This window comes from Lethenteron reissneri, chromosome 24 (genome assembly GCF_015708825.2).
Source record: "Lethenteron reissneri isolate LAM-NWPU_2019-01 chromosome 24, ASM1570882v1, whole genome shotgun sequence".
Taxonomy (NCBI): domain Eukaryota; kingdom Metazoa; phylum Chordata; class Hyperoartia; order Petromyzontiformes; family Petromyzontidae; genus Lethenteron; species Lethenteron reissneri.
In genome coordinates this window covers 628,884-655,242 of record NC_083802.1, presented here as the reverse complement: position 1 = coordinate 655,242, position 26,359 = coordinate 628,884, and the positions used below count along the sequence as shown (strand labels likewise).

The 26,359-nt window shown below is 54.4% G+C and overlaps 1 protein-coding gene across 5 annotated transcripts in view; it reads left to right on the top strand.

Moving 5' to 3' along the window:
• The window catches only part of LOC133346374 (mitogen-activated protein kinase kinase kinase 1-like), a 107,560-nt gene that overhangs the window by 64,987 nt on the left and 16,214 nt on the right, over positions 1–26,359 (top strand). For all 5 annotated transcript variants that reach the window (XM_061557878.1, XM_061557877.1, XM_061557876.1 and 2 more), the window contains exons 2-10: positions 12,415–12,568; positions 16,438–16,620; positions 17,348–17,542; positions 18,227–18,343; positions 19,067–19,227; positions 20,007–20,128; positions 21,777–21,858; positions 22,207–22,396; positions 22,636–22,968. In XM_061557878.1, the coding sequence (XP_061413862.1) occupies positions 12,415–12,568; positions 16,438–16,620; positions 17,348–17,542; positions 18,227–18,343; positions 19,067–19,227; positions 20,007–20,128; positions 21,777–21,858; positions 22,207–22,396; positions 22,636–22,968 (1,537 nt within the window). The remainder of the gene's footprint in view (positions 1–12,414; positions 12,569–16,437; positions 16,621–17,347; positions 17,543–18,226; positions 18,344–19,066; positions 19,228–20,006; positions 20,129–21,776; positions 21,859–22,206; positions 22,397–22,635; positions 22,969–26,359) is intronic.

Here is a 26,359-nt window from a genome sequence, read left to right as displayed (position 1 = left end):
GCTGCGTCGTGTGCGTGGCATCGGCCTCTGCGCCCTTCACGCACCCGTGACCCTGTCAGCTCTTAAGTACACCGTACGGTCACGTTTCCACGTGCGTGCGTGCGCGCCCGCGGTTGTTTTAGCGTCCCAGACTCGTTTGAGCCGTAACGCAAACATCGAGCCGGGGCCGCAGCGAATGGGCGGTCGCCGACATCTGGAGCGTTTCAAGAAAAAACTCTTGCCAATGTACGGGTGGGGGATGTGTGACTCTATGGGTCTCTGTGTGAGTCTGTGGGTATCTGCGAGTATGTGGGTCTCTGTGCGAGTATGTGGTTCTCTGTGCGAGTCTGTGGGTCTCTGTGCGAGTCTGTGGGTCTCTGTACGAGTCTGTGGGACTTTGCGAGTCTGTGGGTCTCTGCGAGTCTGTGGGTCTTTGTGCGAGTCTGTGGGTCTCTGTGCGAGTCTGTGGGTCTTTGTGTGAGTCTGTGGGGGGCTCTGTGTGAGTCTTTGGGGCTCTGTGTAAGTCTATGGGTCTCTTCTCCATAAAGTGGTTACTCATTTTAGCGACTGGAGCAATGGATGGTTCCGAGTCGAACCCCCTAGCCAGGATATGAACTGGCAGGCCTTTCCGATCGTGAGGCCCGGCTTCGCTCTACCGCCCATGCCACCTGGCCCAAACGATGCCCCTTAGGCCACCCACCGTTTATAACCTGGCCACTTGGCGGCAACAACAACAACCACAGTGCACCCACCCGTGCTCTGCGAATGTCTTGAACTAAAGGCTAAACAATTGATTATTTTACCAGGTAGGGCCCCAACTTAGCTGCTATGCCGAGCTCTTTTTCGGAAGCGACTTGACCTATCACCAAGTGATAGCTCAACGAAGTGGGCTTATCATGTGGAAATTTATAGCAGTGGCCAAATGCTCTAAAACGTTTGTTTTATTCTAAACGTGGAGGGAAAACCCGGGGTAGAAATCCACGCGACCACGGGGAAAGAGAGAGAGAGACACGCAAACTCCAAATATACACCAGGCGTCAGGGGTCGGAATCGAACCCACGAACTCCTGCATACAAGGCGCCGTGATGATCTCCGAGAGAGAGAGAGACATGCAAACTACAAATATACAGCAGGCATTGTCAGGGTTGGAATCGAACCAACGACCTCCTGCATACCAGGCGAGGTAGTTAACATCTCCCCACCGTGGCGCCCCCACCGCGTATTGATTGGGTGGGCGGGTGGTCGGCCGGTCGATTGGCCGGTCGGTTTATTCGTTCCTGGAGGGAGTGACGTCCGGGTCGCCGAGTTACTCGGAGCTTGGCGCGGCTGCCCGGCCAGTCTGTGCTGCCCGCTGTCGCTTCCGTTGGCATTGGCTATGGGGGGGTGGGTGGGCGTATCTTGGCGCGAGCGGCTTAGTGGTTGGAATCCGATGGGGGGGGGGGGGGGGGGATGAACCGCAAAGTTGCGCGCTTTGATAAACTCGCGCTCAACGGCGCTGGATTAAGTCCTCGCCGCATCGCTGGCTGGTGGTGAGGTGTGTGTGTGTTCGCCATGCGTGTGCGGCACACGGAGGGGTGCCAATGTCACCCGAAGGACACGCTCGCCAATGCGACTATATGCGTGTGTGTATGATGAACTTCTTCCGCGCCGTATGTAGCCAACAGCGCGAATCGGAGGTGCGTGGGGGAAGGACAACAAACTATATTGGTCTATGTGCGAGTCTATGGGTCTCTGAGAGTCTATGGGTCTGTGTGTGAGTCTATGAGACTCTGTGCGAGTCTATGGGTCTGTGTGTGAGTATGAGTCTGTGTGCGAGTCTATGGGTCTATGTGCTAGTCTATGAGTCTCTGTGTGAGTCTATGGGCCTCTGTGTGAGTCTATAAGTCTCTGTGCGAGTCTATGGGTCTGTGTGTGAGTATGAGTCTGTGTGCGAGTCTATGGGTCTATGTGCTAGTCTATGAGTCTCTGTGTGAGTCTATGGGCCTCTGTGTGAGTCTATAAGTCTCTGTGCGAGTCTATGGGTCTGTGTGCGAGTCTATGGGTCTGTGCTAGTCTATGGGTCTCTGTGTGTGAGTCTATGGGCCTCTGTGTTTGAGTCTATGGGCCTCTGTGACCCTCTCAGTCTCTGCGCGAGTCTATGGGTCTCTATGTGAGTCTATAAGTCTCTGCGCGAGTCTATGGGTCTGTGTCTGAGTCTATGGGTCTGTGCGCGAGTCTGTGGGTCTCTGCGCGAGTCTGTGGGTCTCTGTGCGAGTCTGTGGGTCTCTGTGCGAGTCTACAGGTCTCTGTGCATGTGTGTATGTATCTGGAACTTCTTTTGCACTGTACGTAGCCAACCGTGCTCAGAGGTACGCTAATATCCTCTGGTCTTTCCTTTTGAGTTGTCGACTGGTCCATTATTGCTCCCTCCTCCCACATCGAGGATTCGGTCTACCAGACACGGACCGTTTCGTCTCATCCGCTCCACCGTGTTCGGCCCGCCACATTCAGTTTAGAACGGTTGGCTACCCACTGTGCGAAAGAAGTTTAACATCCATACAAGCTGCCCATAAATACAACACTGACCATAGAATCAACACTGCACTTCCGATTAGCACTGTTGGCTACTTAGGGTGCGAAAGAAGTTCAACGTACGTACACCACAGGTCACGACACAAGGACAAAGACGAAGGTCCCCCCCCCCACTTTTATAGCCTTTAACAACAGACCGTAGGGCAAGTGCTGTCAGCGAGCCTATCCGTCAAGGCCGGCGCGGTGCACAGGGAGAGCGTTGTTGCCACCGCCGTGCCAGGCCACCTTTGTCTCCCCAGCGGCGAGGTTTACGCACACCACCCCAGCTACTCGGTTTAGGCCGAATCGTCCTAGGGGGAGGCCCGATGATGGCTGCGAGTGGAAATCTGCCACTCGAGGTCGCCGGGTTTCCGTGCACTGCCACGCTCCCCACAAATAAACATGCTCCGGCTGTGGCATTTGCTGCAAGACACGCGCCGTGGGTTGCAGGTGTTGTGGGTGGGAGGTGGTTGGGGGGGAGGGTCAACCACCCCACACGGACAACGGGACACAACGTGGCTGACCCTCCTCAGCAGCGCCGGGCGGTCACCCGGCCCGGCCTGCACTCGGAGCTCAGAGCGGCGCATCTAATTTTTGGCGCTGGCTATCGAGGTTTCACGAGTTCACGTAGCTGGCGGATTACTCGCGATGCCCCTTCCCCCCCCCCCCTGATTGCCCCCCTCCCCCTCCACCTCTCGCACAACGCCATGGCAATCGCGCCCACGGTCTACTCCACGTCCTGTTTTCATTTCCTAGCTTCTGTGTTTTTTATTTGAGTGTAAAACACATAAAAAAGGGTGAAATCGCACAGCCCTATTTTATCAGGTGGAAGGACCCCCGCCATCACCGAGCCGTACAGCTCTTGTTCAGAAGCGGCCTGGCCATCACAGATCGTAGCCCAACAAAGTGGTGTTATCATCACCACCATCATCATCATCACGTGGGAATTTATAGCTGCAGCCAAATATGCTTGACGTTGATTCTAAATGTGGAGAGGAAAAACCGGGAGGACCCGGAGAAAAGTCCACGCGGCCACTGGGAGAGAGGGACAGAGAGACGCAGGCGTCATGGTTGGGATCGAACCCTCGACCTCCTGTACACCAGGCGAGGTAGTTAACATCTCCTAGCCACAGTGATGATGATCAAAGAGAGACACGCAAACTCCAAATATACAGCAGCAGGCATCGGCAGGGTCGGGATCGAACCCACATCCTCCTGCGCACCAGGCGAGGTAGTTAACATCTCCTAGCCACCGTGGCGCCCCTTGCTCGCTCACACCAATACTGGTGGGACGGGCCTCTGATAGAACGAGCGACAGAGGAGTGGTTTTGTCTATTTCTCCCACGCTGGACCCGAGTACCCACACTCCACCCCACCACACGCAAACTTTGCCGATTGATCCGACTGCGGTGTGGTGGACAGAGGGGTGGGGGGGGAGGATGAACGTTGTCCCCGTTTATCGTTTCGTCCGCCGCGCCCGCCGACCTCCGAGTCCAGTTGGCTCAACGCGACGGGAAAAGCGGATGCTCAACTTAATTGCATTAAAGCCGGGCGATTATGCCATTCAAATAGATTGACTTTATCTGGCGGTGGTGTCGGCGCAGTGTGGTTAGCACCGACCGCGTTATCAGAATCGGAGTCTCCATTTATCCTGGAGGAGTCCAGTGAGCTATGGATCAACAACGACACCGTTGCAGCAACTATTGCCTGCAACGATCGCCTGCGTCGGCAAATCGCCCTTATGCAGCGTGACCTCCACTCCCCTCCCTCCCTTCCTCCCCTCCACTCCCTCCCTCGCATCGCACTCAAAACTCTCCATTATGCCGGCGCCTGGCGATGGAAGTTTACTTTTTTAAAGTGCCTTTGTCGGGGGCCCGAGGCTCCACCCCCCCCCCCACTCCCTGTAATCCTAACGGCGGGGCCATTTACCCGTCGCCACCACCGCCACCACTACGTTCTCACCATAGCGGTGGTGAGATGCTAAATACCTCGCCTGGTATGCAGGAGGTCGTGGATTCGATCCCGACCCTGACGATGTCTGCTGCATATTTGGAGTTTGCGTGACTCTCTCTGTGGTCGTGTGGATTTTTTTTCTCCGGGGCCTCCGGTTTTTCCTCCTCATTTATAATCAACATCACGCGTTTAGAGTATTCGGCTGCTGCTATAAATTTCCCACGTGATGATGATAAGCCCACTTCCTCGTTGAGCTATCATTTGTGATAGCCCGGTCGCTTCTGAAAAAGAGACACATACAGCAGCTTAGTTGGGCCTTACCTGGTAAAATAAAAACATTTATTTAGTTTATTTTATAACTGTGGCCCCGGCCCCCCAACCTCCGGTCCGTGTTTTCCCGGCACGGCCACGGGCGGACGTGATTTATCGCCAATGCAGAGCGGTGCCCACTGTTGGTGGGGCGATTGGACAGCCTCCTCCCCCCCCTCTCTCTTCCACCCACCACGTCCGCCGAGCCTGCTCCCTTGGCACCGTCGTGCTCGGCCTTACTGGCCTGTGGTGAAGCCCCTCGATGGGGAACGAGAGGGCAGAGCGGTGCTCCGGATGGGTCCGAGGCTCCGGCATAATTCGACCTCCCCCCCCCCCCCCCCCTCTCGTTTAACTCCACGAGCCGGGATGTTTTGTTGTTGTTGTCGCCTCTCCGGTAACCACCCGAGGTGGCCATCCCTGTGGTGTTTTTTTCGTATCTGGTGGTTCTGGTTTCTTTACATGGCCAATGGCAGTGAATACGGTACCACGTGGCTCATCGATAACGGGCACCCAGTTCTGTAGTCAGTGGCGGCAAGATTATCGCCGTTAATGTGTTAGTTTTGATTACACTCTGAATAACCCAACCGGTAATGGGTATCCATTGTAATTTATATGAATACATTGACACCCCCCCCCCCCCCGTCTTCACACCTGATTGACTCACAAGTGACGACATCACATTTATCCCCCCCCCCCCCCCCGATCTATTTAAGATCGAATATTTCCACAACTGTCTGTCCGCCTGATAGGGCTGGTTGTTGTAATTACCGACGAAACGTCACGGCAACTGGAATTGTAAATGTTGTCGTGAGTTTACTCTGCAACACGCAACCGGTTAGTGCTGAGCGAGTAATCGAAATGGCACGTTTTGTTTACGTGACCAAACCCCTTAATGATTGCCTGGGTCAGGTGGTGGTGGTGGTGGCGGTGTTTACCGATGCGTTTATATTTATGCGATCTAACCCAACAAAAAAACTCTTGTGGATAATATTAGTCGCGAAAGCCACCACTATGTGTTTAAGCTGATTTTTGTTTTACGCAACGTTGCTCTTGATGACCGACGTAGCGAAATGCGCACGTTAATTAGCGGTGCGTTTAACGTGCGTGCATGTTAAATACACACTAATACCTCCCCGATGATCTCGTCAAGGAAGATGAACCACCAACGCGCGAATTGCGGTCGTCCTCGCGGCAGCGGCGGCTTTTGGCTCGGCCGTCGAACGGAGATGATCGGTGCATCGTGCGGCACTTTCAGATGCACTTCTGCGGCCGTCTGGAACGTCGTCGCTCTTCCTTCCGATATCAGGAAGCCAAACTCAATTCTTTAGAATTGCTTTTTTGAGTTTAGTTTGTTGGCCTTGCCCCGCACCTCCGATTTAGGCACAGTTGGCTACATTACAGTGCGTATGTATGTATGTTAAGTTCAACATAAATACATACATAGACTCGCAACAGAGATCCATAGACTCACGCAGAGACCCACAGACTCACATAGAGACCCACAGACTCGTAAGTAACCTTGGCGTGTACGTACGTACAACACATTCAGTGGCACCGACTCGTCTGATAACGCCCCCCTTCGCAAAGGTCACGCGTACGACCCCGCGCCGCACGCGCCAATTTTCACGTTGTTACCGGTGCCAAATTATTTGAGTGAAGAGGCCATTGAGACTCCTGCAAAGACAAGTTCAAAGGTTCCCCCTCGCCCGTATAGCCTTGACAGACTGTTGGGGCAAGTGCTGTTGTGAAGCACTCTGCTTGTTTTGGTTTAGGGTGGGGAGGAGGAGGATGGGGAGGAAAATGGTAGAGGGGGGCATGGCGCCGCCCGGCTTTGTGTCTTACCGAGGGAGTATTTTTGTTTTTTTGTTTTGCATCATTTTCACTGCCAAAACTCGGCATCAAAGGATGGCCGCCGTTGCTGCCCCCCCCCCTTCCCTTTTGAACCTTGAGAGAGAGGGAGAAAAACCACGGAGCGAGGTAGCGGCGTGACCTCGCGCTCCTCTCTCTGTCTCTCCCTCTGCCGCCAAGCGCTTTTTGTGTACAACAGAAGGTTTATTTTGGTGGGTTAGATCGCGGAAATATACAGGGTGCTTCAAAAAAATGTGAACGCTTGGGAGAATTGCAACAATGCCACAAGACTCGGGAGACCACCTGGAGAAGATTCCGGGCTTGTGTTGACAATGATGGCGAACAAGTGGAGACTCACTTTTGGAAGCTATTAACATGACATTTGTTATCATGTTACGGTGTATTATTATTCGTTCTTTTTCCATTAAAAACGATAGTCCCATATCGGTGTTAATATTTTTTTGAAGCACCCTCTATAAATGTGTCGTAAAACCCTTCACCACCACCGCCCGGCACGACACAATCCGTGAAGGTTTTGTCACGTAAACAGAACGTGCCAATTAGTTTACTGGCTCAGCACACACGCCGGTTGTGTATTACCGCACCTCCGATTTAGCCCGATTGGCTACGTACGGTGCGAATCAAGGTCAACGTACATATGTGTACATACTGCCTATCGACTCAACACTGCCCATGGACTTAGCACTGCCCATAGACTCAACACTGTCCATAGACTCAGCACTGTCCATGGACTCGACACTGCCCAAAGACTCAGCACTGCCTATTGATTCAACACTGCCTATTGACTCAATACTGCCCATAGACTCAACACTGTCCATAGATTCAGCACTGCCCATAGACTCGGCACTGCCCATAGACTCAACACTGCCCATAGACTCAGCACTGCCCATAGACTCAACACTGCCCATAGACTCAGCACTGCCCATAGACTCAACACTGCCCATAGACTCCACACTGCACCTCCGATTAAGTTCAACGTACAGATGTACATTAACCTAAACAAAATACTACGCGCCATCAGCTTCGTGCACAACGGACAATGATTCCCGTTGTGTTATTCTAAAACCAGAGTGATGAAACATTTAAACAACGTTCAGGCTTTTTCCGGCAATAATATTACGTACGTATGTTGAACTTCTTTAACACCGTACGTAGCCAAACACGCTAATCGGAGGTGCGAGTGAAGGACGACAAACTAACACGCACACAAAAGCACAACAATTGTGGGCGTTTAGATGTTGCAACGCCAAATAGACACACCTATTGCGAGGAATCGTCAAGTCTGCATTAACCACACATCGTGCTCGTGGTAAAACGTGAAAGATAAAAGACACGCTTTGATTTAATAATCAGAAGAATAATAACGCGTGCATTGTCCTTGAAACTGATTGGCCTCTGCACCCGAGACGGGGCCTCCTTCATGGCCTCGTCCTCTGCACCGGCGTTAGACCGGAGGTCAATGGCACACAGTGAAACAGCGCAAAAGGGGGGGGCAGTGAGAATGTCGGAGCATTGATTGATCCGGTTGGGCAGTTCATAAGAGGGTCCCGTAGACGTGGAGTCAAGTCTCCATGTTGGCAGGACATTGGAAAATTGCCGCCGCTTTCACTAAATTGGGTAAAAGCTGCTTGTGGTTGTTGTTCAGACTGTTGTCCTTCCCCCCCCCCGACACCTCCGACTTTAGGCACGGTCGACTTAGTGCGGTGCTGCGAAAGAAGCTGAACGTTCATGCACGAACATAGACTCTCACAGAAACACATAGGCTCTCACGGAGACCCATAGGGTCACACAGAGACCCATAGACTCACACAGAGACCCATGGACTCGCACAGAGACCCATAGACTCGCACAGAGACCTATAGAATCGCACAGAGACCCATAGACTATCAGAGACCCATAGACATGCACAGAGACCTATAGAATCGCAGAGACCCGTAGACACACACAGAGACCCATAGACACACACACAGAGACCCGTAGACACACACAGAGACCCATAGACAAACACACAGAGACCCGTAGACACACACAGAGACCCGTAGACACACACAGAGACCCGTAGACACACACAGAGACCCATAGACACACACACAGAGACCCGTGGACTCACACGGAGACCTGTAGACACACACAGAGACCCATGGACTCACACAGAGACCCATGGACTCACACAGATACCCATAGACTCACACAGAGACCCATAGACACACACATAGAGACCCGTAGACACACACAGAGACCCATAGACACACACACAGAGACCTGTAGACACACACAGAGACCCGTAGACACACACAGAGACCCGTAGACACACACAGAGACCCATGGACTCACACAGATACCCATAGACTCACACAGAGACCCGTAGACACACACACAGAGACCCGTAGACACACACAGAGACCCGTAGACACACACAGAGACCCGTAGACACACACAGAGACCCGTAGACACACACAGAGACCCGTAGACACACACAGAGACCCGTAGACACACACAGAGACCCGTAGACACACACACAGAGACCCGTAGACACACACACAGAGACCCATGGACTCACACAGAGACCTGTAGACACACACAGAGACCCATGGACTCACACAGAGACCTGTAGACACACACAGAGACCCGTAGACACACACAGAGACCCGTAGACACACACAGAGACCCGTAGACACACACAGAGACCCGTAGACACACACACAGAGACCCGTAGACACACACACAGAGACCCATGGACTCGCACAGAGACCTGTAGACACACACAGAGACCCATGGACTCACACAGAGACCTGTAGACACACACAGAGACCCATGGACTCACACAGATACCCATAGACTCACACAGAGACCCATAGACACACACACAGAGACCCGTAGACACACACAGAGACCCATAGACTCGCACAGAGACCTATAGAATCGCACAGAGACCCATAGACTATCAGAGACCCATAGACACACACACAGAGACCCGTAGACACACACAGAGACCCACAGACTCACAGATACCCACAGACACACACAGAGACCCATAGACTCAGAACTGCTTTATGTGTTTAGTCTGTTGCCCTTTCCACCCGCAGCTCCGATTTTGGGCACGGCCGGCTTCGTACGGTGGTGCGAAAGAAGTTCAACGTACATGCACGTACATAGACTCGCGCGGAGATCCTTAGACCCACCACCACCCGACACAGCCAATTAGATGAGGTTTTCTGGGCTGAAGTAGTCACTAATTGGTACGTTTTTGTTTAAGTGACAAACCTTAATAATGTTATTGTGGTCGGGTGGCGGCGGCGGTGTTAACGACACACACTTATATATTTACGCGATCACGCCTAAAAAAAACCACTATCATGGACGTTACTCCACGTAGCAATCATCGCCCCCTACCGGCAGACCATTGCCCATCGACGAGCCGGGCGTTAAGCCACCTTGTTGCCGCACAGGGACAGCTGCCCAGTAGGGGGGGGGGTTTGGGTGGTGACGCTTGTGCTCAGAAACGTTTCGCTACGCGATACATAGAGGTGAGAGAGAGGAGAGGGGAGGGAGAGAGTCAACGCATAAGTATGAATCGGTGGTGGTGGGGGGGGTTGCGTATGAGCAGGTCTGCGTACTCTGAGATCTTACTGCATCGTACCGTGTCAACCTGTACGGTTTAGCCCGTATTCTTGTGCAGGGAAATTGAGTTTTCTGGTCCATACGGCGTGCAGCCGTTTCAATGCGGGCAACACAACAAAATCACACGGCCAAAAAAAAAAGTTGCTTAACCCTTTGTAATGTTCCGTGTTTATTGTTGTACGTTTGCAACACGAGTGTGTGCATCCACATATCAAGCAAGCGGCGGCAGCATCGGCATGCAAGATCACAGACGGTAGCACGATGAACAGCACCACTGACACCAATTATCAACATTAATACATTTTAGTTTCGTAACATAATTTGTGTCTTTGTGTGTCTCCCTCGTGATGGGACTTTGTGGGATGAACGTTCAGATTTATAACGTCACAGAGTGACCAATGAGGTCTGAATTGGTCTGTAATAAGGTAGGCACTGATAAAGGGTTGACAGGTATGTTGTAGTGTACATCAGGGGTCCCCAACCCCCGGGCCACGGACCGGTACCGGTACCGGTCCGTGGCCTGTTAGGAACCGAGCCGCACAGCAGCAGGAGGTGAGTGCGGTGAGTCCGCGCGTGTACACACTCTACACACCGCATAGTGGTGAGCGGTGAGTCTGCGCGTGGAACCCGCCCCCATTGTTTTATTTACCCCTTGCGTCCGCGCCTCTTTCCCGCACTGCGCACTCGTCTCAGTCACAGTTTTGGTAAGTCCACAAGCTCTAACCCCTAGTAGCCAAAATGAGTAAAAAACAAACATCGCTGCATGGAGAGCTTCTTTGAAAATGATGAACCCCCTCCGTGAAAAATTGTCTTCCACGAAACCGGTCCCTGGTGCCAAAAAGGTTGGGGACCGCTGGTGTATCGCATAGACGTTGAGATGTTTAATGGCACGGGGGTGACTAAAAAGGCCTGAATTGGTCTGTAACACGGTAGGCACTGATAAGGGTTCATACTCTTAGGCTTTTTCGGTAAAGTCACGTAGGTAAAAAATAAAAAATAAAATTAATAGAAGTAATAAAATAATAAGTCACGACGTTTCGGAGGCAACACAAGTCTTGTGTTACCTACGTGACTTTACCAAAAAAGCCTAAGAGTATGAATCCTGGCAGTCACGAAAGCTTCAAATCTAGAATCACTGATCAGGGGTTGTGACAGGTATGTAGTATTGAGGGGGGGTGGGTGGGCACTACTGTGCGTCGTCGGCCTTTGGTGTGGTCTGGGGGACTTTTCTTGCCTCTCGTGTTGCCGCCTTGCCCCAAGGGTTTGGGGGCATTTGTGCACGTGCACGATTTGAACTTGTATATTTAAGTCCGCTTTGAAAATCCATCCCTTTAAAGTGGGTGGCCCTTCCCTCTTTAGTTTGGTCGGTTGCCCCCGGTGCTGTTTTTGTTTCCTGCTTTCTATGCATTGCACACTGGGATCCTCGGATAGAATGCCGCATTGTTCATTTGAATTATTATAATAATAATTATACTCTAGTTTACGTATTTATTTTTTGAGTGACTTGCTTACCGTCCCTATGCTTTGCACTCCGCGTCGTGGTTTTCTGTATTGTTCTGTGTTGTCGTTATAACTTGCGGCCCTTCCCCCCCCCCCCCCCCAATACTGGGCCATCTGTGACAAAGAGCTTCATAGCTCATCGAATTTCTCCAGGATAAATAAATAATATGATTTGGCCATTGCGAATGATAGGGTGTCATCATATAGCGGGAACGCAAAAATACTCATCGACGCATGATGTTGATTCTAAAATGTGGACGGGGAAAAAAACAGGAGGAGGACCCGGAGAAAAATCTACACGACCACGGGGAGAGAGAGAGAGAGACACGCTAACTCCAAATAGACCGCAATCATTGTCAGTGTCATGATTGAAACCACAGACCTCCTCTATACCAGGCGAGGTAGTTAACATTTCAGAGCCACCATGATGATGATGATGATGTGATAGAGAGACACGTAAACTTCAAATCTACAGCAGGTGTCAGGGTCGGGATCAAAACCACAGACCTCCTGTATACCAGGCGGGGCGGGTAACATCTCCTAGTCACCACGATATGGGGTTGGCAGGGGGTGGGGAAGCCGGTTGTGTTTTTAACGAGAGCGCCCCTCTCCTCTCGTTGGTTGTTCACCCAGGAGCTCGGCGGAGGCCAACAAGGAGGCGCCCAAGGGCCTGCCGAAGATGGAGGAGCGGCCGGAGGACCGGCTCATCCGAGAAAAGCTCAAGAGCACCTGCATGCCGTCGTGGAAGCACGAGTGGCTCGAGAAGAAGGGCAAGAGGGGGCCCATGGTGAGACCGAGACGGAGAGAGACAGAGAGAGATACTGGAGACGTTGGCGTCGCTAATTAAAAAATATATTTTGTTGTATATAAATGTTTGTTACATTTTATATTCCCCTCCACCCGACGGAAGGTTCCCCACAGGGTGGGTACCGAGGATTCCTCCCCCCCCCCCCCCTCCACCTATGCATGGTGAGAGAGTGGGTGAGCGGGAGATCGAGAGATCGGGCGAGTAGGAGATCGGGAGAGTGCAAGAGGGTGAGAGATCGGGAGAGGGTGAGAGATCGGGGGAGAGGGAGAAGTTGGGGGAGAGAGGGAGAAAGCAGGAGAGTGGGAGAGAGCGTAGAGAGTGGGGGATCGGGAGAGATCGGGAGTCCGGGAGAGCACGAGAGAGAGCGAAGGGTCAGAGAGCCTTTCGGCCGTTTCCCCGTGCTGGGGATGCGACGTGCCACGATCGTGGTGTAGAGGTGGTGGAGTCAGGGCAAGAGCAGAGGGAAGAGAGAGAGAGAGGGGGGGGGGGAGGGGAGGGGGGGAAGAGCCGAGTTGCTGATGGGAAGAGGAGAGAGGAGAGGCTGGTGGGATGGGAGGGGGCAGCAGCGGGGGTGGGGGCACGCCGGTATTGTCGCCGTGTGACCTGCCGCGCCTCCCTCTGAAAGGGATTCTTTGCGCGCTCCGTGGCGATGACTGCCGCGCGATTGAATTTCGACCGCTAATTTGACGGCCTACACACCAGGCCCCGTCCGAGGTAGCGGCCCGGCAAACAAAAGTTGGCGACCTCCAAAACTCCCGCCCCCCCCTGCCCCCACAACCGATCCGCTTGGCGATTAGCGCGTTTGGCTACAAATGGTGCGAAATAAGTTCTACATACGCACTGCCCACAGACTCAACACTGTACCATAGACTCAACACTGCCCACAGACTCAACACTGCCCATAGACTCAACACTGCCCATAGACTCAACACTGCCCATAAACTCAACACTGCACCATAGACTCAACACTGCCCATAGACTCAACACTACCCATAGACTCAACACTGCCCATAGACTCAACACTGCACCATAGACTCAACACTGCCCATAGACTCAACACTGCCCATAGACTCAACACTGCCCATAGACTCAACACTGCCCATAGACTCAACACCGCCCATAGACTCAACACTGCACCATAGACTCAACACTACCCATAGACTCAACACTGCCCATAGACTCAACACTGCCCATAGACTCAACACTGCACCATAGACTCAACACTGCACCATAGACTCAACACTACCCATAGACTCAACACTGCCCATAGACTCAACACTGCACAATAGACCCAACACTGCACCATAGACTCAACACTGACAATAGACTCAACACTGCACCTCTGATTAGCGCAGTTGGCTATTTACAGGTGCGAAAGAAGTCCGATTACGTAGAAAATTGTTTTTACTTTTAGTTGCGTTTGGGTTACCGGGTCGAACGGGTTGAAAAAGTAAGCAAAAGATTGCCCTTGGTAGAATACTGTGATGATGCAAGGCAGTGATGAGACGGAAACTGGTGCTATTTGGACACACACATGTAGTAGTAGGATGGGCAACAACAGGAAAATTAAAAGTGGCTTGTTGTTGGGGGACAAATGGAAGCAACTGGAAAGAGAGGAAGACCTCTAACAGAGAACGGTTTGACGACGAAGACATCGAAAGAGTTCGGTGCCAGACAAGATGTGGCCACTATTTGATGCATATTTGCACTACTAGATACAGAGAGAGAAAGCTGGAAACAACAAGTTACGAAATGTGCGGTTTGTCCGATTTGCGGATTAACCGCGGCACCTGAGATTTTGACAAATTAATAACTCGTGGATTTATCCCTTTTAGCCCAATTTAATAGCCTCAAAACAGTTCTACGACATTGTTATTCTTTGGGAAATGTTCATTCCGAGTGCTTAAACCGAACAAATGTGTTGCTCCGGTTAATCCGAAATCCACGTAATCGCTCTTTAGTACAGTAGTTGCAATATCTTTACAACAGTGGGGCGGAGTTTGATTGCTGATTGGCTGTGGCTCCGTTGTCCGCCTGGTGGGCCGAGTCTCCTGCGCGGGAGCACCAAAGTGTTTTTATCGCTGAGCACGCGCCTCATCGATCGGTCAATCGGTAGTTTTCACACCGAGATCCGTGGAAAATGGTCATATTTTTAAATCCTTTATATTAAGTTCACTTGCTTGCTTGCTTGCGCGCTTACGACCGTGCAAATCTTTCGGTCGTTTTTTAACCCACTTCCCGTGACCCAATCGAGCTGACATTTTGCACACAGACTCGTTGTGCGTGACAATTAATTTTCGTGAAAATTTTTTCCATAACTTTACACTTTTTAGGAAATAAAAAATTATATTGAATTGCCAATTGCTTAATGGTGGCAGGCAATCATCTGACCCATAGGTGGCAGCCATCTCAAGCCAGAGGACGAGAGGACTCTTGCCGCCACGCATATAAAGGATATATAGTGAAAAACTTTGTTTTTACGGGTTAATTTTTTGGATTATCCGTCGTCCCCATCATGAGCGCGGATCATCGAGAGTCTGCTCGATATTGTTTTCCTTTTTAGGTCACGCAGTACTGTTGACAGATGTGTTGGGAGTTGGTTTTGTTACTTGCGCACCACTGCCAAATGCAGCGGCGGCAGCAGCAGTAGCGGCAGCATCGTCACCAAATGACTTGTAATGGAATGGTGTCTAATAGTCTACCAACTCCCTGGGCATCCCTGTCCAAGCTTAACAACTGTTGTGTCTCTTCTTACAAAATGACAATGAACTATGAAAACTATTTTGAAATGCAAAGCGCGCTTTGTTATTTCCTCCAACGTTCTCTTTGTTTCCCGTTCTGTCTCTCACGGTGCTCGCACGCACTGATGCACGCACGCACTCACGCACGCCCTCACTTACGCACACCCTCACACACACACGCACGCACTCACACTCACGCACTCGCTTGCACTCACACACTCACGCACTCACGTACGCACGCACGCACTGATGCACTCACGCACGCCCTCACTTACGCACACCCTCACACACACACTCACGCACTCACACTCACGCACTCGCTTGCACTCACACACTCACGCACTCACGTACGCACGCACGCACTGATGCACTCACGCACGCCCTCACTTACGCACACCCTCACACACACACTCACGCACTCACACTCACGCACTCGCTTGCACTCACACACTCACGCACTCACGTACGCACGCACGCACGCACTGATGCACTCATGCACGCCCTCACTTACGCACACCCTCACACACACACTCACGCACTCACACTCACGCACTCGCTTGCACTCACACACTCACGCACTCACGTACGCACGCACGCACTGATGCACTCACGCACGCCCTCACTTACGCACACCCTCACACACACACTCACGCACTCACACTCACGCACTCGCTTGCACTCACACACTCACGCACTCACATACGCACGCACGCACGCACTGATGCACTCATGCACGCCCTCACTTACGCACACCCTCACACACACACTCACGCACTCACACTCACGCACTCGCTTGCACTCACACACTCACGCACTCACGTACGCACGCACGCACGCACGCACGCACTGATGCACTCACGCACTGATGCACTCACGCACGCACGCACTTACGCACGCCCTCACACACACACTCACGCACTCGCTTGCACTCACGCACGCACTCACGCACTCACGCACTCGCGTACGCACGCACTCACACACTCGCGCACTCACTCACGCACTCACGCACTCACTCACGCACTCACGCACGCACACACTCACACACACACGCACACACTCACGCACTCACTTACGCACTCACGTATGCACTCGCGCACGCACGCTCAGGTGGTGAAGCCGCCGGCTGCGTTGGAGCCGTCCAGGGGTGCCGAGGGGCGGACGGACGGCAAGGCGGAGCGAAGGAAGCGCAGCCCCTCGCCGTGTTCCACCAACGGGGCCAGCGGCGGCGGCGGCAGCAGCCGGCCCGCGCTGTCTCCCGGCGAGCGTAAGCGCCGTACGTCGCCCGCGCCGGTGAGTCGTTAGCGTTTGCCGGTATTTGGCGATACCAAGAAGGAGAATAATAAATATAACGTGCGTTGGACTTCGTTCGCACCGTACGTACGTAGCCAACCGTGGTAATCGGGAAGTGCGGGGCAAGGAAGACAACACTAAACGCACACGGAAGAAAAATATCGACGATCAATTTGGATCGCGCCGTGATATGGCGTACGCACGCACGGCAGCGAGGGTCGGTGAATCACCACGCAAATGTTACGACTCTCCCCTATTGGAATCAGAATTGTTTTTTCAGACTGCAGAATGAATCCGGTGAGCTATGGAGCTCTTTTCCCCACAGATGGTCTCGTAGGGGCATGGGGTCAGAAAGTTACGGGAACACGTGTGTGTGTGTGTGTGTGTATTAAAAGTTGCAGATCGCCTGCATCGGCAATCGCCCTTGTGTAGCGTGACTTCTTCTAACTATGTGCCCTCCGTCTCCTCCCTCCCCTCCCTCCACTCTCCCTCCCCTCCCTCCACTCCCCAACTCCCCCCCTCCCTCCACTCCCCCCTCCCTCCCACCTCTCTCCCCCTCCCTCCACTCCCTCTCCTCCTTCCCTCCCTCCGCTCCGCTCCCTTCCCCTTCCTCTCACCCCGCCGGTGCTGCTGCTGCCGGTGTTGCCGTCGCCGCCCTGCCCCGCCCTGTGCCGCCCTGTGTGCCGCCCTGTGCCGCCCTGTGCCGCCCTGCCCCGCCCGCGATCAGAGCGGACGGGTGACCCCTCCGCGGCGCGCCCCCTCTCCCGACGGGCTGTCCCCCTACGGCCCCGAGGAGACGCAGCGGCGAGTCAGCATGGTGATGCGCGCGCGCCTCTACCTGCTGCAGCAGATCGGACCCAACTCGTTCCTCATCGGCGGGGACTCTCCCGACAACAAATTCCGCGTCTTCATCGGCCCCCAGGTGCGCCCGGATTCACGCACGTTGAGGGCGGTGAGGGGGGGGGGGGCTGGTGGTGGGGAGCGGTGGTGCGACGGTTAATGCCTGCTACGCTGCGAAACCGGCGACACGAGTTTGATTTCGGCTCGCGGCAAACCGGTGACGATTATCTGAACCGGTCCTGAGCCTCCCCCCTGGGTGGACTCGGCCTCAAATGAGTACCCGGTGCGGTGTGTGTAGTTAACATTGCCACTGGGGAGACAAAGGCGGCCGGGCGTGGTGCTGGCCACCCCCCTCGCGTGCTATGACGGCCTTCATAGGTGCTGCTACTCGCTTACAGCACTTGCCCCAACAGTCTGTTAAGGCCACACGGGCGATCTTTGTTTTTGCGGCTGTATGTATATACACGTATGTTGAACTTCTTTCGCGCCACCGTATGTCGCCAACCATGCTTAACTCCGGTGTGCGGGGCGGGGGGTGGGGACAACAGAAACTGAAATCCACTTCCAAAGAAATGACATTGCACAACTCCCAGCGGCTTCCCAATATCGGAAGGAAAAACGCGTTCCCAGACGTTCATCTCGGCGGGCCTTAACCTGGTCAAATTAAACCAGTTGATAGTTTTAACAGTTTGGTTTATCTGCGCCTCTTCCGCTGCCCTCCCCTACCCGGCCCTCCCCTGCCCTGCCCTCCCCTGCCCTCCCGTAGACGTGCAGCTGCGGCCGTGGCACCTTCTGCGTGCACGTGCTGTTCGTCATGCTCCGCGTGTTCCAGGTGGAGGCCACCGACCCCATGCTGTGGCGCAAAACACTCAAGAACTTTGAGGTGGGTCTGGCGGGGGGGGGGAATGGGGTGGGAAGGGGACGGAGGGAGGATTGGCAAGCGAGGAGAGCCGGGGAAGACGAGTCCGGCCGCTTCACCGTCGCGACGGGTGGTGTTGTGGTGGTGTTGGGGTGGTGTTGGGGTGGTAATGGTGTTGTGGTGGTGTTGTGGTGGTGTTGTGGTGGTGTTCGGGTGGTTGTGTTGGGGTGGTGGTGGTGTTGTGGTGGTGGTGTTCGGGTGGTTGTGTTGGGATGGTGGTGGTGGTGGTGTTGTTGTTGTGGTGGTGTTGTGTTGTGGTGGTGGCGGTATTGTGACGATTATCTGAACCAGTCCTGGGCCTCCCCTAGGTCGACTCAGCCTCAAAGGATTACCTAGTGCGATGTGTAAACATCGCCACTGGGGAGGCGTGGTGTTGGCCACCCACCCCCTCGTGTGCTGTGCCAGCCTTCATAGGCGCTCGCAAACAGAACTTGCCCCTACAGTCTATTAAAGCTATACGGGGGGGTCTTTTCCTTTTGTATATGTGTACGCTAGGGGGCACAGGTGGTGCATCAGTCATCTCAGTCTGTCAACCCGTGGCACCACCTGGCTCTGTCCCGTGACCTCCTGCTGTGGTGACGTCACCATCACTTAGTGGCGGCTGTTGTTGTATGTGTACTGCGTGTGTGCGCGCGTATGCACAAGCGCGTGTGTGTGTCCACCCCACCCCCCCGTGTCTCCGCGCAGGTTGAGAGCCTCTTCCAGAAGTACCACACGCGCCGCAGCTCGCGCATCAAGGCGCCGTCCCGCAGCGCCATCCAGAGGATGGTGGGGCGCATGAGCACCTCGCAGGCCGCCTCCTCGTCCGCCGCGGCCAACGCCCAGACGCTGGCCGGCGCCGACGGCAGGTAAACGTCCGCCCGCTCGCCCGCCCGGCCGACCGGTAGCACCCGCCTCGACTTGCTCGCCCCCATTTGCTCGGTCTCCCGATCGTTCTGTTTGACCGCTCGACTGCCCGTGCCCCCTGTCGCAGGTCACTTGGTCGTGCGTACGCTCGCCCGCTCGCTCATCCGTTCGCTCGGCCGGCCGATCGTACGCTCGCTCAGTGGCCCGATGACTCGGGTCGCAAGCTCGCCCACTCACTCGACCGTTTACCCACCAGCTCGACCGCTCGTCGCTCACCCACCCGCTCGCCCGATAGCTCTGTTTGCTCACTCGACTGCTCGTGCCCCCTGTCGCACGCTCGCCCATCGCTCGGGCGCCAGGTCACTCGCTCGCACGTACTCTCGATCGCTCCGTCGCATACGCGCCCACTCAGCCACAAGATCGACCGCTCATCGCGCAACCACCCACTCATCGACCCACCAAATCACTTGCCCACTCGCTCATCCGATCACTCGGCCGCCCGATCGCACACACCCTCGCTCGCACCCTCGCACGCTCGCTCGGTGGCCCCCGATCGCTCGGTCGCATGCTCGCCCACCAACCCACTCCCTCGACCGCGTTCCCACTAGCTCGACCGCTCCACGCGCCCACCAGCCCGCCCCACCCACTCGCCAACCCGCTGAACCGACCCCCTCGCCCTCGACCAGTCTCGCCCCAACCTGCACGCTTGCTTTCGACGCGAGTGTTTTTCTGTTCGGGAGGATGGCCCGATGGCGGAGGGTGACCGTGTGGCCCCTGGCAGCAAGGACGAGGCAGAAGAGCAGACGTGCCCCATCTGCCTGCTCGAGATGCTGGACGAGGAGAGCCTCACCGTGTGCGAGGACGGCTGCCGAAACAAACTACACCACCACTGCATGTCCATCTGTGAGTGCTTGGTGGGTGGGGGGTGGAGGTGGCTTGGGTCGGAGTTGAGTAGCGGTAGCACGGTGGCTAAGAGATGTTAACTACTTGCTACAAGAGGTCGTGGGTTCCATCCCGACCCTGACGCCTGCTGCTCTATATTTGGAGTTTCCGTCTCTCTCTCTCTCTCTCTCCCGGTGGTCCCGTGGATTTTCCCCCCGAGTTGCCCGGTTTTTCCCTCCACATTTCGAATTGACGTCACGCGTTTAAAGTATTTTGGCTGACAAAAATGTCCACGTGACTTTGATAAGCCACCACTTCGTTGAGCTCTCGTTTGTGATAGCCAGGTCGCTTCTGAAAAAGAGATGTATGATCCTTATGGCGGTACGCCGGGGTACCAAATAATACAAAATGGTCCAGGCAATTAAAGATTTCTCGGCGTGCACCGCGGGTAATATTATTACTACCCGGCAATCACGAGCGAGATCAGCTCGTAGATCGACGACCCGATTCAGCAAGCAGTCAGTCCCCCCACCCGCTCGAACAAATGCCAGCTTGTTTCGATTGACGCGATGGTGGATCCGGACACCGAAGGCGAAACCTGGGCGTCCCAAGAAGAAAAGGGGCGTCGCTCCGGGGCAGAAATCGATCCTGTCTTTCTTTGCCAAACATTAGCATGAAAAATCCATTAGCGAGAAATTCAACTTCGAAAAGTGCATCGTGTACAGCTCGTCGAGATGAGTCGATTGCCGCATCGCCGACCATCAACGGACTAAAAATAAGTAATATTTAAAAATCCTTTTTTGAAAACACGCTTTAATGAAATGTACCGTACTCGTAATTGCAGAACTCCACGACTCCAGGAAGTGGCCCCGAGGCTTGCCATAACGTAAGGGACCGTGGTGATTGACAGCCAACGACCCAAGGCGAAATATAACATATAAAAAAGAATGTTTAAAAAAAAAATTAATGATAGAATATAGTATTGTCATCAGTAAGACATAAGTATACCAAGTTTGCAGTCGATACCACATTGGGAAGTGGGTTAAAATTGAGTTACAAGATTTGACAATACGACAACAACAGACAGAGTGAGTTAAATAAAAGTGTGTAATGACTGCATTACGGACATTATGCGAGAGCCGGGGTACTATGGTACCCCCAGGTACCGCCATTAGGTTCATATGTAGCAGCTCAATGGGGACTTACCTGGTAAAATAAAAAAATAGTTTAGTTAATTCGTTTTTAGTCAACGAAGCAGATCAGAATCTTTACTTAGACTGCAGGAGGAATCCGATGAGCTATGACGTTCCTTTTCACAGACGTCCAGTTGGGAATAATGAGAACTAACACGACGGTGATGACGGCCGCGGTGATGGTGGTGATCATCATAATAATAATGGCATCGCAAGGACCGATACAACATTAACTACAAGCGCTGGATCATGGATTCTGATCTATTCGCGCGGATTTCGAGCGGTCTCCACGGGTAGAGATAAGATCTAAGGGCAGACGATGGGATAATATTCTCTCGCAAACAGCACTTGCCCCCAAGGATCTTCGTCTTTGTCTCCTTCATAGGTGCTGCTACTCGCTAAGAGCACTTGCCCCAACAGTCCGTTAGAGGCTACGCGGGGGATCTTTGTCTTTGGTTGCGTGTGCGTGCGTGCAGGGGCAGAGGAGTGCCGCAGGAGCCGCGAGACGCTCATCTGCCCTCTCTGCCGCTCCAAGTGGCGCTCCCACGAGTTTCACAGGTGACCGCATTAACCTAGCAAACAACTTTAATATCATTGACATTAACTACCTCGCCTGGTATACACGAGGTCGTGGGTTCGATCCCGACACGGGGACACCTGCTGTATATTTGGAGTTGGCGTGTCTCTCTCTCGCTCCCCATGGTCGCGTGAATTTTTGCACGCCCTCCCACTCGCTCCACGATCGCCCGGTTACATACTCACCCACTCCCTCGACTGTTTACCCCACTAGCTAGACCGCTCCATCGCTCGCCCACCCACACACCCTCTCCTATATCGCCAGCGCCCTTTATATCTGCACCTTCGCCCCCCCTCCCCCCCCCCCCCCCCCCCTTGTTCGTCGTGCAGTTATGAGGCCTCCAGCTCGGTCGACGCCCAGCCGCAGGCCCAGGTGCAGGCGCCGCCACCACCGCAGTCCCCGCACGGCGCCACCGCTGCCGCCAACAACCGGCAGATGGACAACGAGGCGGCGCTGCTCCACTATGGCGCCCAGCCCATCCCCGTGGCGTACCGCGGCATCGCCGAGCCCTGGAGCCAGGTACAGCGCCTGAGCCAAACCCGCCACCGCCTCCCCCCCCCCAGGTGGCCTCGTTCAGGATTAGGGCACCGGCGCGCGTACGTAAATGTGCGTCCAGTGACTTGGTGCCGTCGTGCGAGCGTGTGTCATGTGACGTGGCACCATCGTGCGTGCGTGTGTGTGTGTGCGACATGAATGTGGGACGACCGCGCGCGTGTGTGCGTCATGTGACGTGGCACCATCGTGCGTGCTGGGCGCAGGTGTTTGGCGTGGAGCTGGTGAGCTGCCTCTTCTCGCGCCACTGGAACATCCGCGAGATGGCCATGCGCCGCCTCTCCCACGACGTCACCGGCTCGCTGCTCCTCGCCAACGGGGAACTGCGCGGCGCCTCCGCCAACGACGGCAGCGGCGGCGCCGCCGGCGGCGGTGCCGGCGGCGGGGGAGGAGCGGGGGGAGGAGGAGGGGGGGGAGCGGAGGGCGGCCCCCGGGACGGGCCGTCGGACCGCTCGGCGGGGGCCGTGATGGAGTGCTGCTGCAGCGTGCTGTCCATGGTGTGCGCCGACCCCGTCTACAGGGTCTACGTGGCCGCGCTGGTGAGGAGAGCAGTGGCGGCTGGGGGTGACGGAGAGCGGCGGCGCAACGATTAGCGCGCCGCGCTACGAACCCGGCGGCCTGATTTTGGGGGGGGGGGGGGGGGGGAGTGGTGGTTGGAAGAGGTGGGCAGGAAGAGGTGATGACATTTTGCTTTGGGTTTTAAAACGCGAATCCGGAGCACCGCGTTATGACGTCAAGGCCAACGCCTAAAAAAACTGACCTTTTTATTTTACGAGGTGGTAAGGCCCCACTGAGCTGTATAGAACCGACCTGGCCATCACAAAGTACAGCTCAACGAAGTGGCTTATCATCATGCCACTGGAGCTAAGCACTTTTAACTCCTCTCGATTGACATTCCTATTCCTTCAAAACTTCCTTTTGTGATTACTTTGTTATCCATTCCCCCCCCCGCACCTCCGGTTAGCACAGTTGGCTTACGTACGGTGTTCAACATACATACATAGTTTAACATACACACGCGCATTACCCGGTATAATGTTAAATGGTTGCTTTAGTTCGCGTGGCCGATCGCAACTCCGAGGCTCAAGGACACCGGGGCAAACAGCGCCTGCCAAACCCGGAGCCGCGGTGACGGCTGCATCCGCCGCCCCACCGGTTCGGTAATTGCAGCCTCGTTAAAAGAAGGAGCGGAACTGAAAAGGGGGAAGCGTTACGGAGGGAGAGTGGGGGAGGAGGGGTTGGGGGTGGGGGGGGGCAACAGACGTTTATTTGAACCGGTCCTGGGGCCCTCCTCTAGGTCGACCCAGCCTAGAATGAGTACCTGGGTGCGGCGTGTGGTAAACGTCGCCACTGGGGAGACGAAGGCGGCGGGGCGTGCGTTGGTGCCGGCCACCCCCCCTCGTGCGCCACAGTGGCGGCCTTCATCGGTGGTGCTGCTGTTGCTACTCGCCAACAGCACTCGCCCCTACAGTCCGTTACAGGCTACGGGGTGGGGGGGGGGTATCTTTATCTTCGATGGTGTTGGTGGTGTTGGTGGTGTTGGTGGTGGTGGTGTTGGTGGTGTTGGTGGCGGTGGTGTTGGTGGCGTTGGTGTTGGTGGCGGTGGTTTTGGTGGCATTGATGGCGGTGGTGGCGGTGGTGTTTGTGGCGTTGGTAGCGTTGGTGGTGGCGGTGGTGTTTGTGGCGTTGGTGGTGTTGGCGGTGGTGTTGGTGGTGTTGCTGGGGTTGGTGGCGGTGGTGGCGGTGGTGTTGGTGGTGTTGGTGGTGTTGCTGGGGTTGGTGGCGGTGGTGGCGGTGGTGTTGGTGGTGTTGGTGGTGTTGGTGGTGGTGCTCGGGGTCAATTCGGCGGCGTGCGGCTATGGAGTGAGGGTTCAAATCCTCACGTGCACACGCTTATCTCAAACCATGGGCCCCCGAAAGTCTGTTAAGGCTATGGTGGGGGGGTGGTGGGTGGGTGGAGAGGGGGGGACCGGGGGGGTGGGATCTTTGTCTTTGTATAAACACAGTGCGGTTCCCACTCCCCCCAGCGCGGCTTGTTTACTTTATGTACTCCCACAGGAAGTATCGGCAGTTGTGTTTCTGCGTGGCCTGAGCCCACGCGCGGCACGGCCCAGCGAGCGAGCCAGCGCACCGCTTTTGTTCCAAAATCCTTGGGAAACTGTAATGCGCTGTACAAACCCCTCCACCGCCCTTTGTGTCGCCCCCCCCCCCCGCCGCCGACTGCGTGCTCTCTCTCTCTCGCTCGTTCTCGCTCGCTCCCTTACTTGCGCTCTCTCTGCTTGTCCTCTTTCTCTCCCTTGCTCTTCTCTCTTTCTCTCTTCTTTTTTTTACGATCAGTGGAAACAAGAAGATGCACGGTGTAGTTGGCACTTTGCTTAGTTCATCATTTCGTACTTTTTTTATTATTAATAATAACTTTGCTTTATGTAGCTCGCTTCTCGCTCGCTCTCGCTCGCTCTGGACGCTCGCTCTCTCGCTCTCGCTCTCATCTCGCTCTCTCGCTCTCTCTCTCTCGCTCTCTCGCTCTCACTCTCTCGCTCACTCTCTCGCTCACTCTCTCGCTCGCTCTCTCGCTCGCTCTCTCGCTCACTCTCTCGCTCTCTCTCGTTCTGCACGCAGCCCTTCTCGCAGTCCGACGTCTTCCGACGGGTAGCTCATAACTGCCTCTCTCTTTCTCTCGCTCTCTCTTTCTCTCCCTTGCTCTCCATCTCTCGTTTCCTGCCGTTCTTGTTCTCACCCTTGCTCGCTCTCGCTCGCTCTCCCTATCCCCATATATTTCTTGCTTTCTCTCACTCTCTTGGCTACACTCTTTCTTGTTCTCTCCCTCTTCCTCTCTTTTTTGTTTTTGCTCTCTCGCTCTCTTTCCTGTTCTCTCTCCTCTCTCTCTCTCCCTCCCCCTTGTCCCTCTCTCGCTTTCTTGTACTCTCTATCTGCTCTTTCTCTCCGGCTGGCTCTTCTCCCTTTCTCACTGCGCACCGCAGATCGCCAAGCACTCCTCTAGCCTGTCTGGTAGCACCCTCCCCTCCTCCCGTCGACTCCGGCTGGTCACGGCAGTCCACCACGATAGCGGGGACGTAACATTCCTCCGAATGCTTTCAAGACACGAGCGATTGTTCCGAGGTGGTCATCTTGGGGGCGTAGTGTGGTCGACGAAAGGAATTATTTATTCACCTTGATAATTTGCCATGGTGTTTGTTAAAACTAAACTATTTTTATTTTACCATGGCAAAGCCCACCGAGCTCTCGAGTTATTTTTCAGAAGCGATCTGGCCACAGATGATAGTTTAACGAAGTGGGGCTTATGATCATCGCATGGAAATTTATAGCGGCAGCCAAGTACTCTAACCTCGTGACGTTGATTAAAAATGTGGAGGGAAAAAAAACGGGAGGACTCGGAGAAAAATAGAGGCGACCACGGGGAGAGAGAGAGACACACACAAACTCCAAATATACAGCAGCAGGCGTCGGCAAGGTCGGGATCGAACCAAGGACCTCCTGCATACCAGGCAAGAGAGTTAACATCTCCTTGCCACCATGATGATGATTAGAGAGAGAGACACGCAAACTCCAAATATAGAACAGGCATCGTCAGGGTCTTGATCGAACCCACGACCTCTTGCATACCAGGCGCTGGAGTTCACATCTCCTAGCCAGCGTGGCGCTCCACATAGCTAATTTAATCCAGAACTTCTGGGCCACTTCCACCACAGCAACACAATGCAGCGGAGAGCTGATTGAGGTAGGGGGGTAATAAGGAACAAACAAAATCTGAGAAGAAAAAAAAGTGCGTTGTTATAATTTATACCGGATAACAAAAAAAACTAAATTTGCGCACACAAAACACAATGGCACAACAATGCTGCCCCCCCCGCCACCCCATTGTGTTTCGCGGTCAGTTCTGGCCGCCCGTGTAGCCTCGAGATCGTTGTA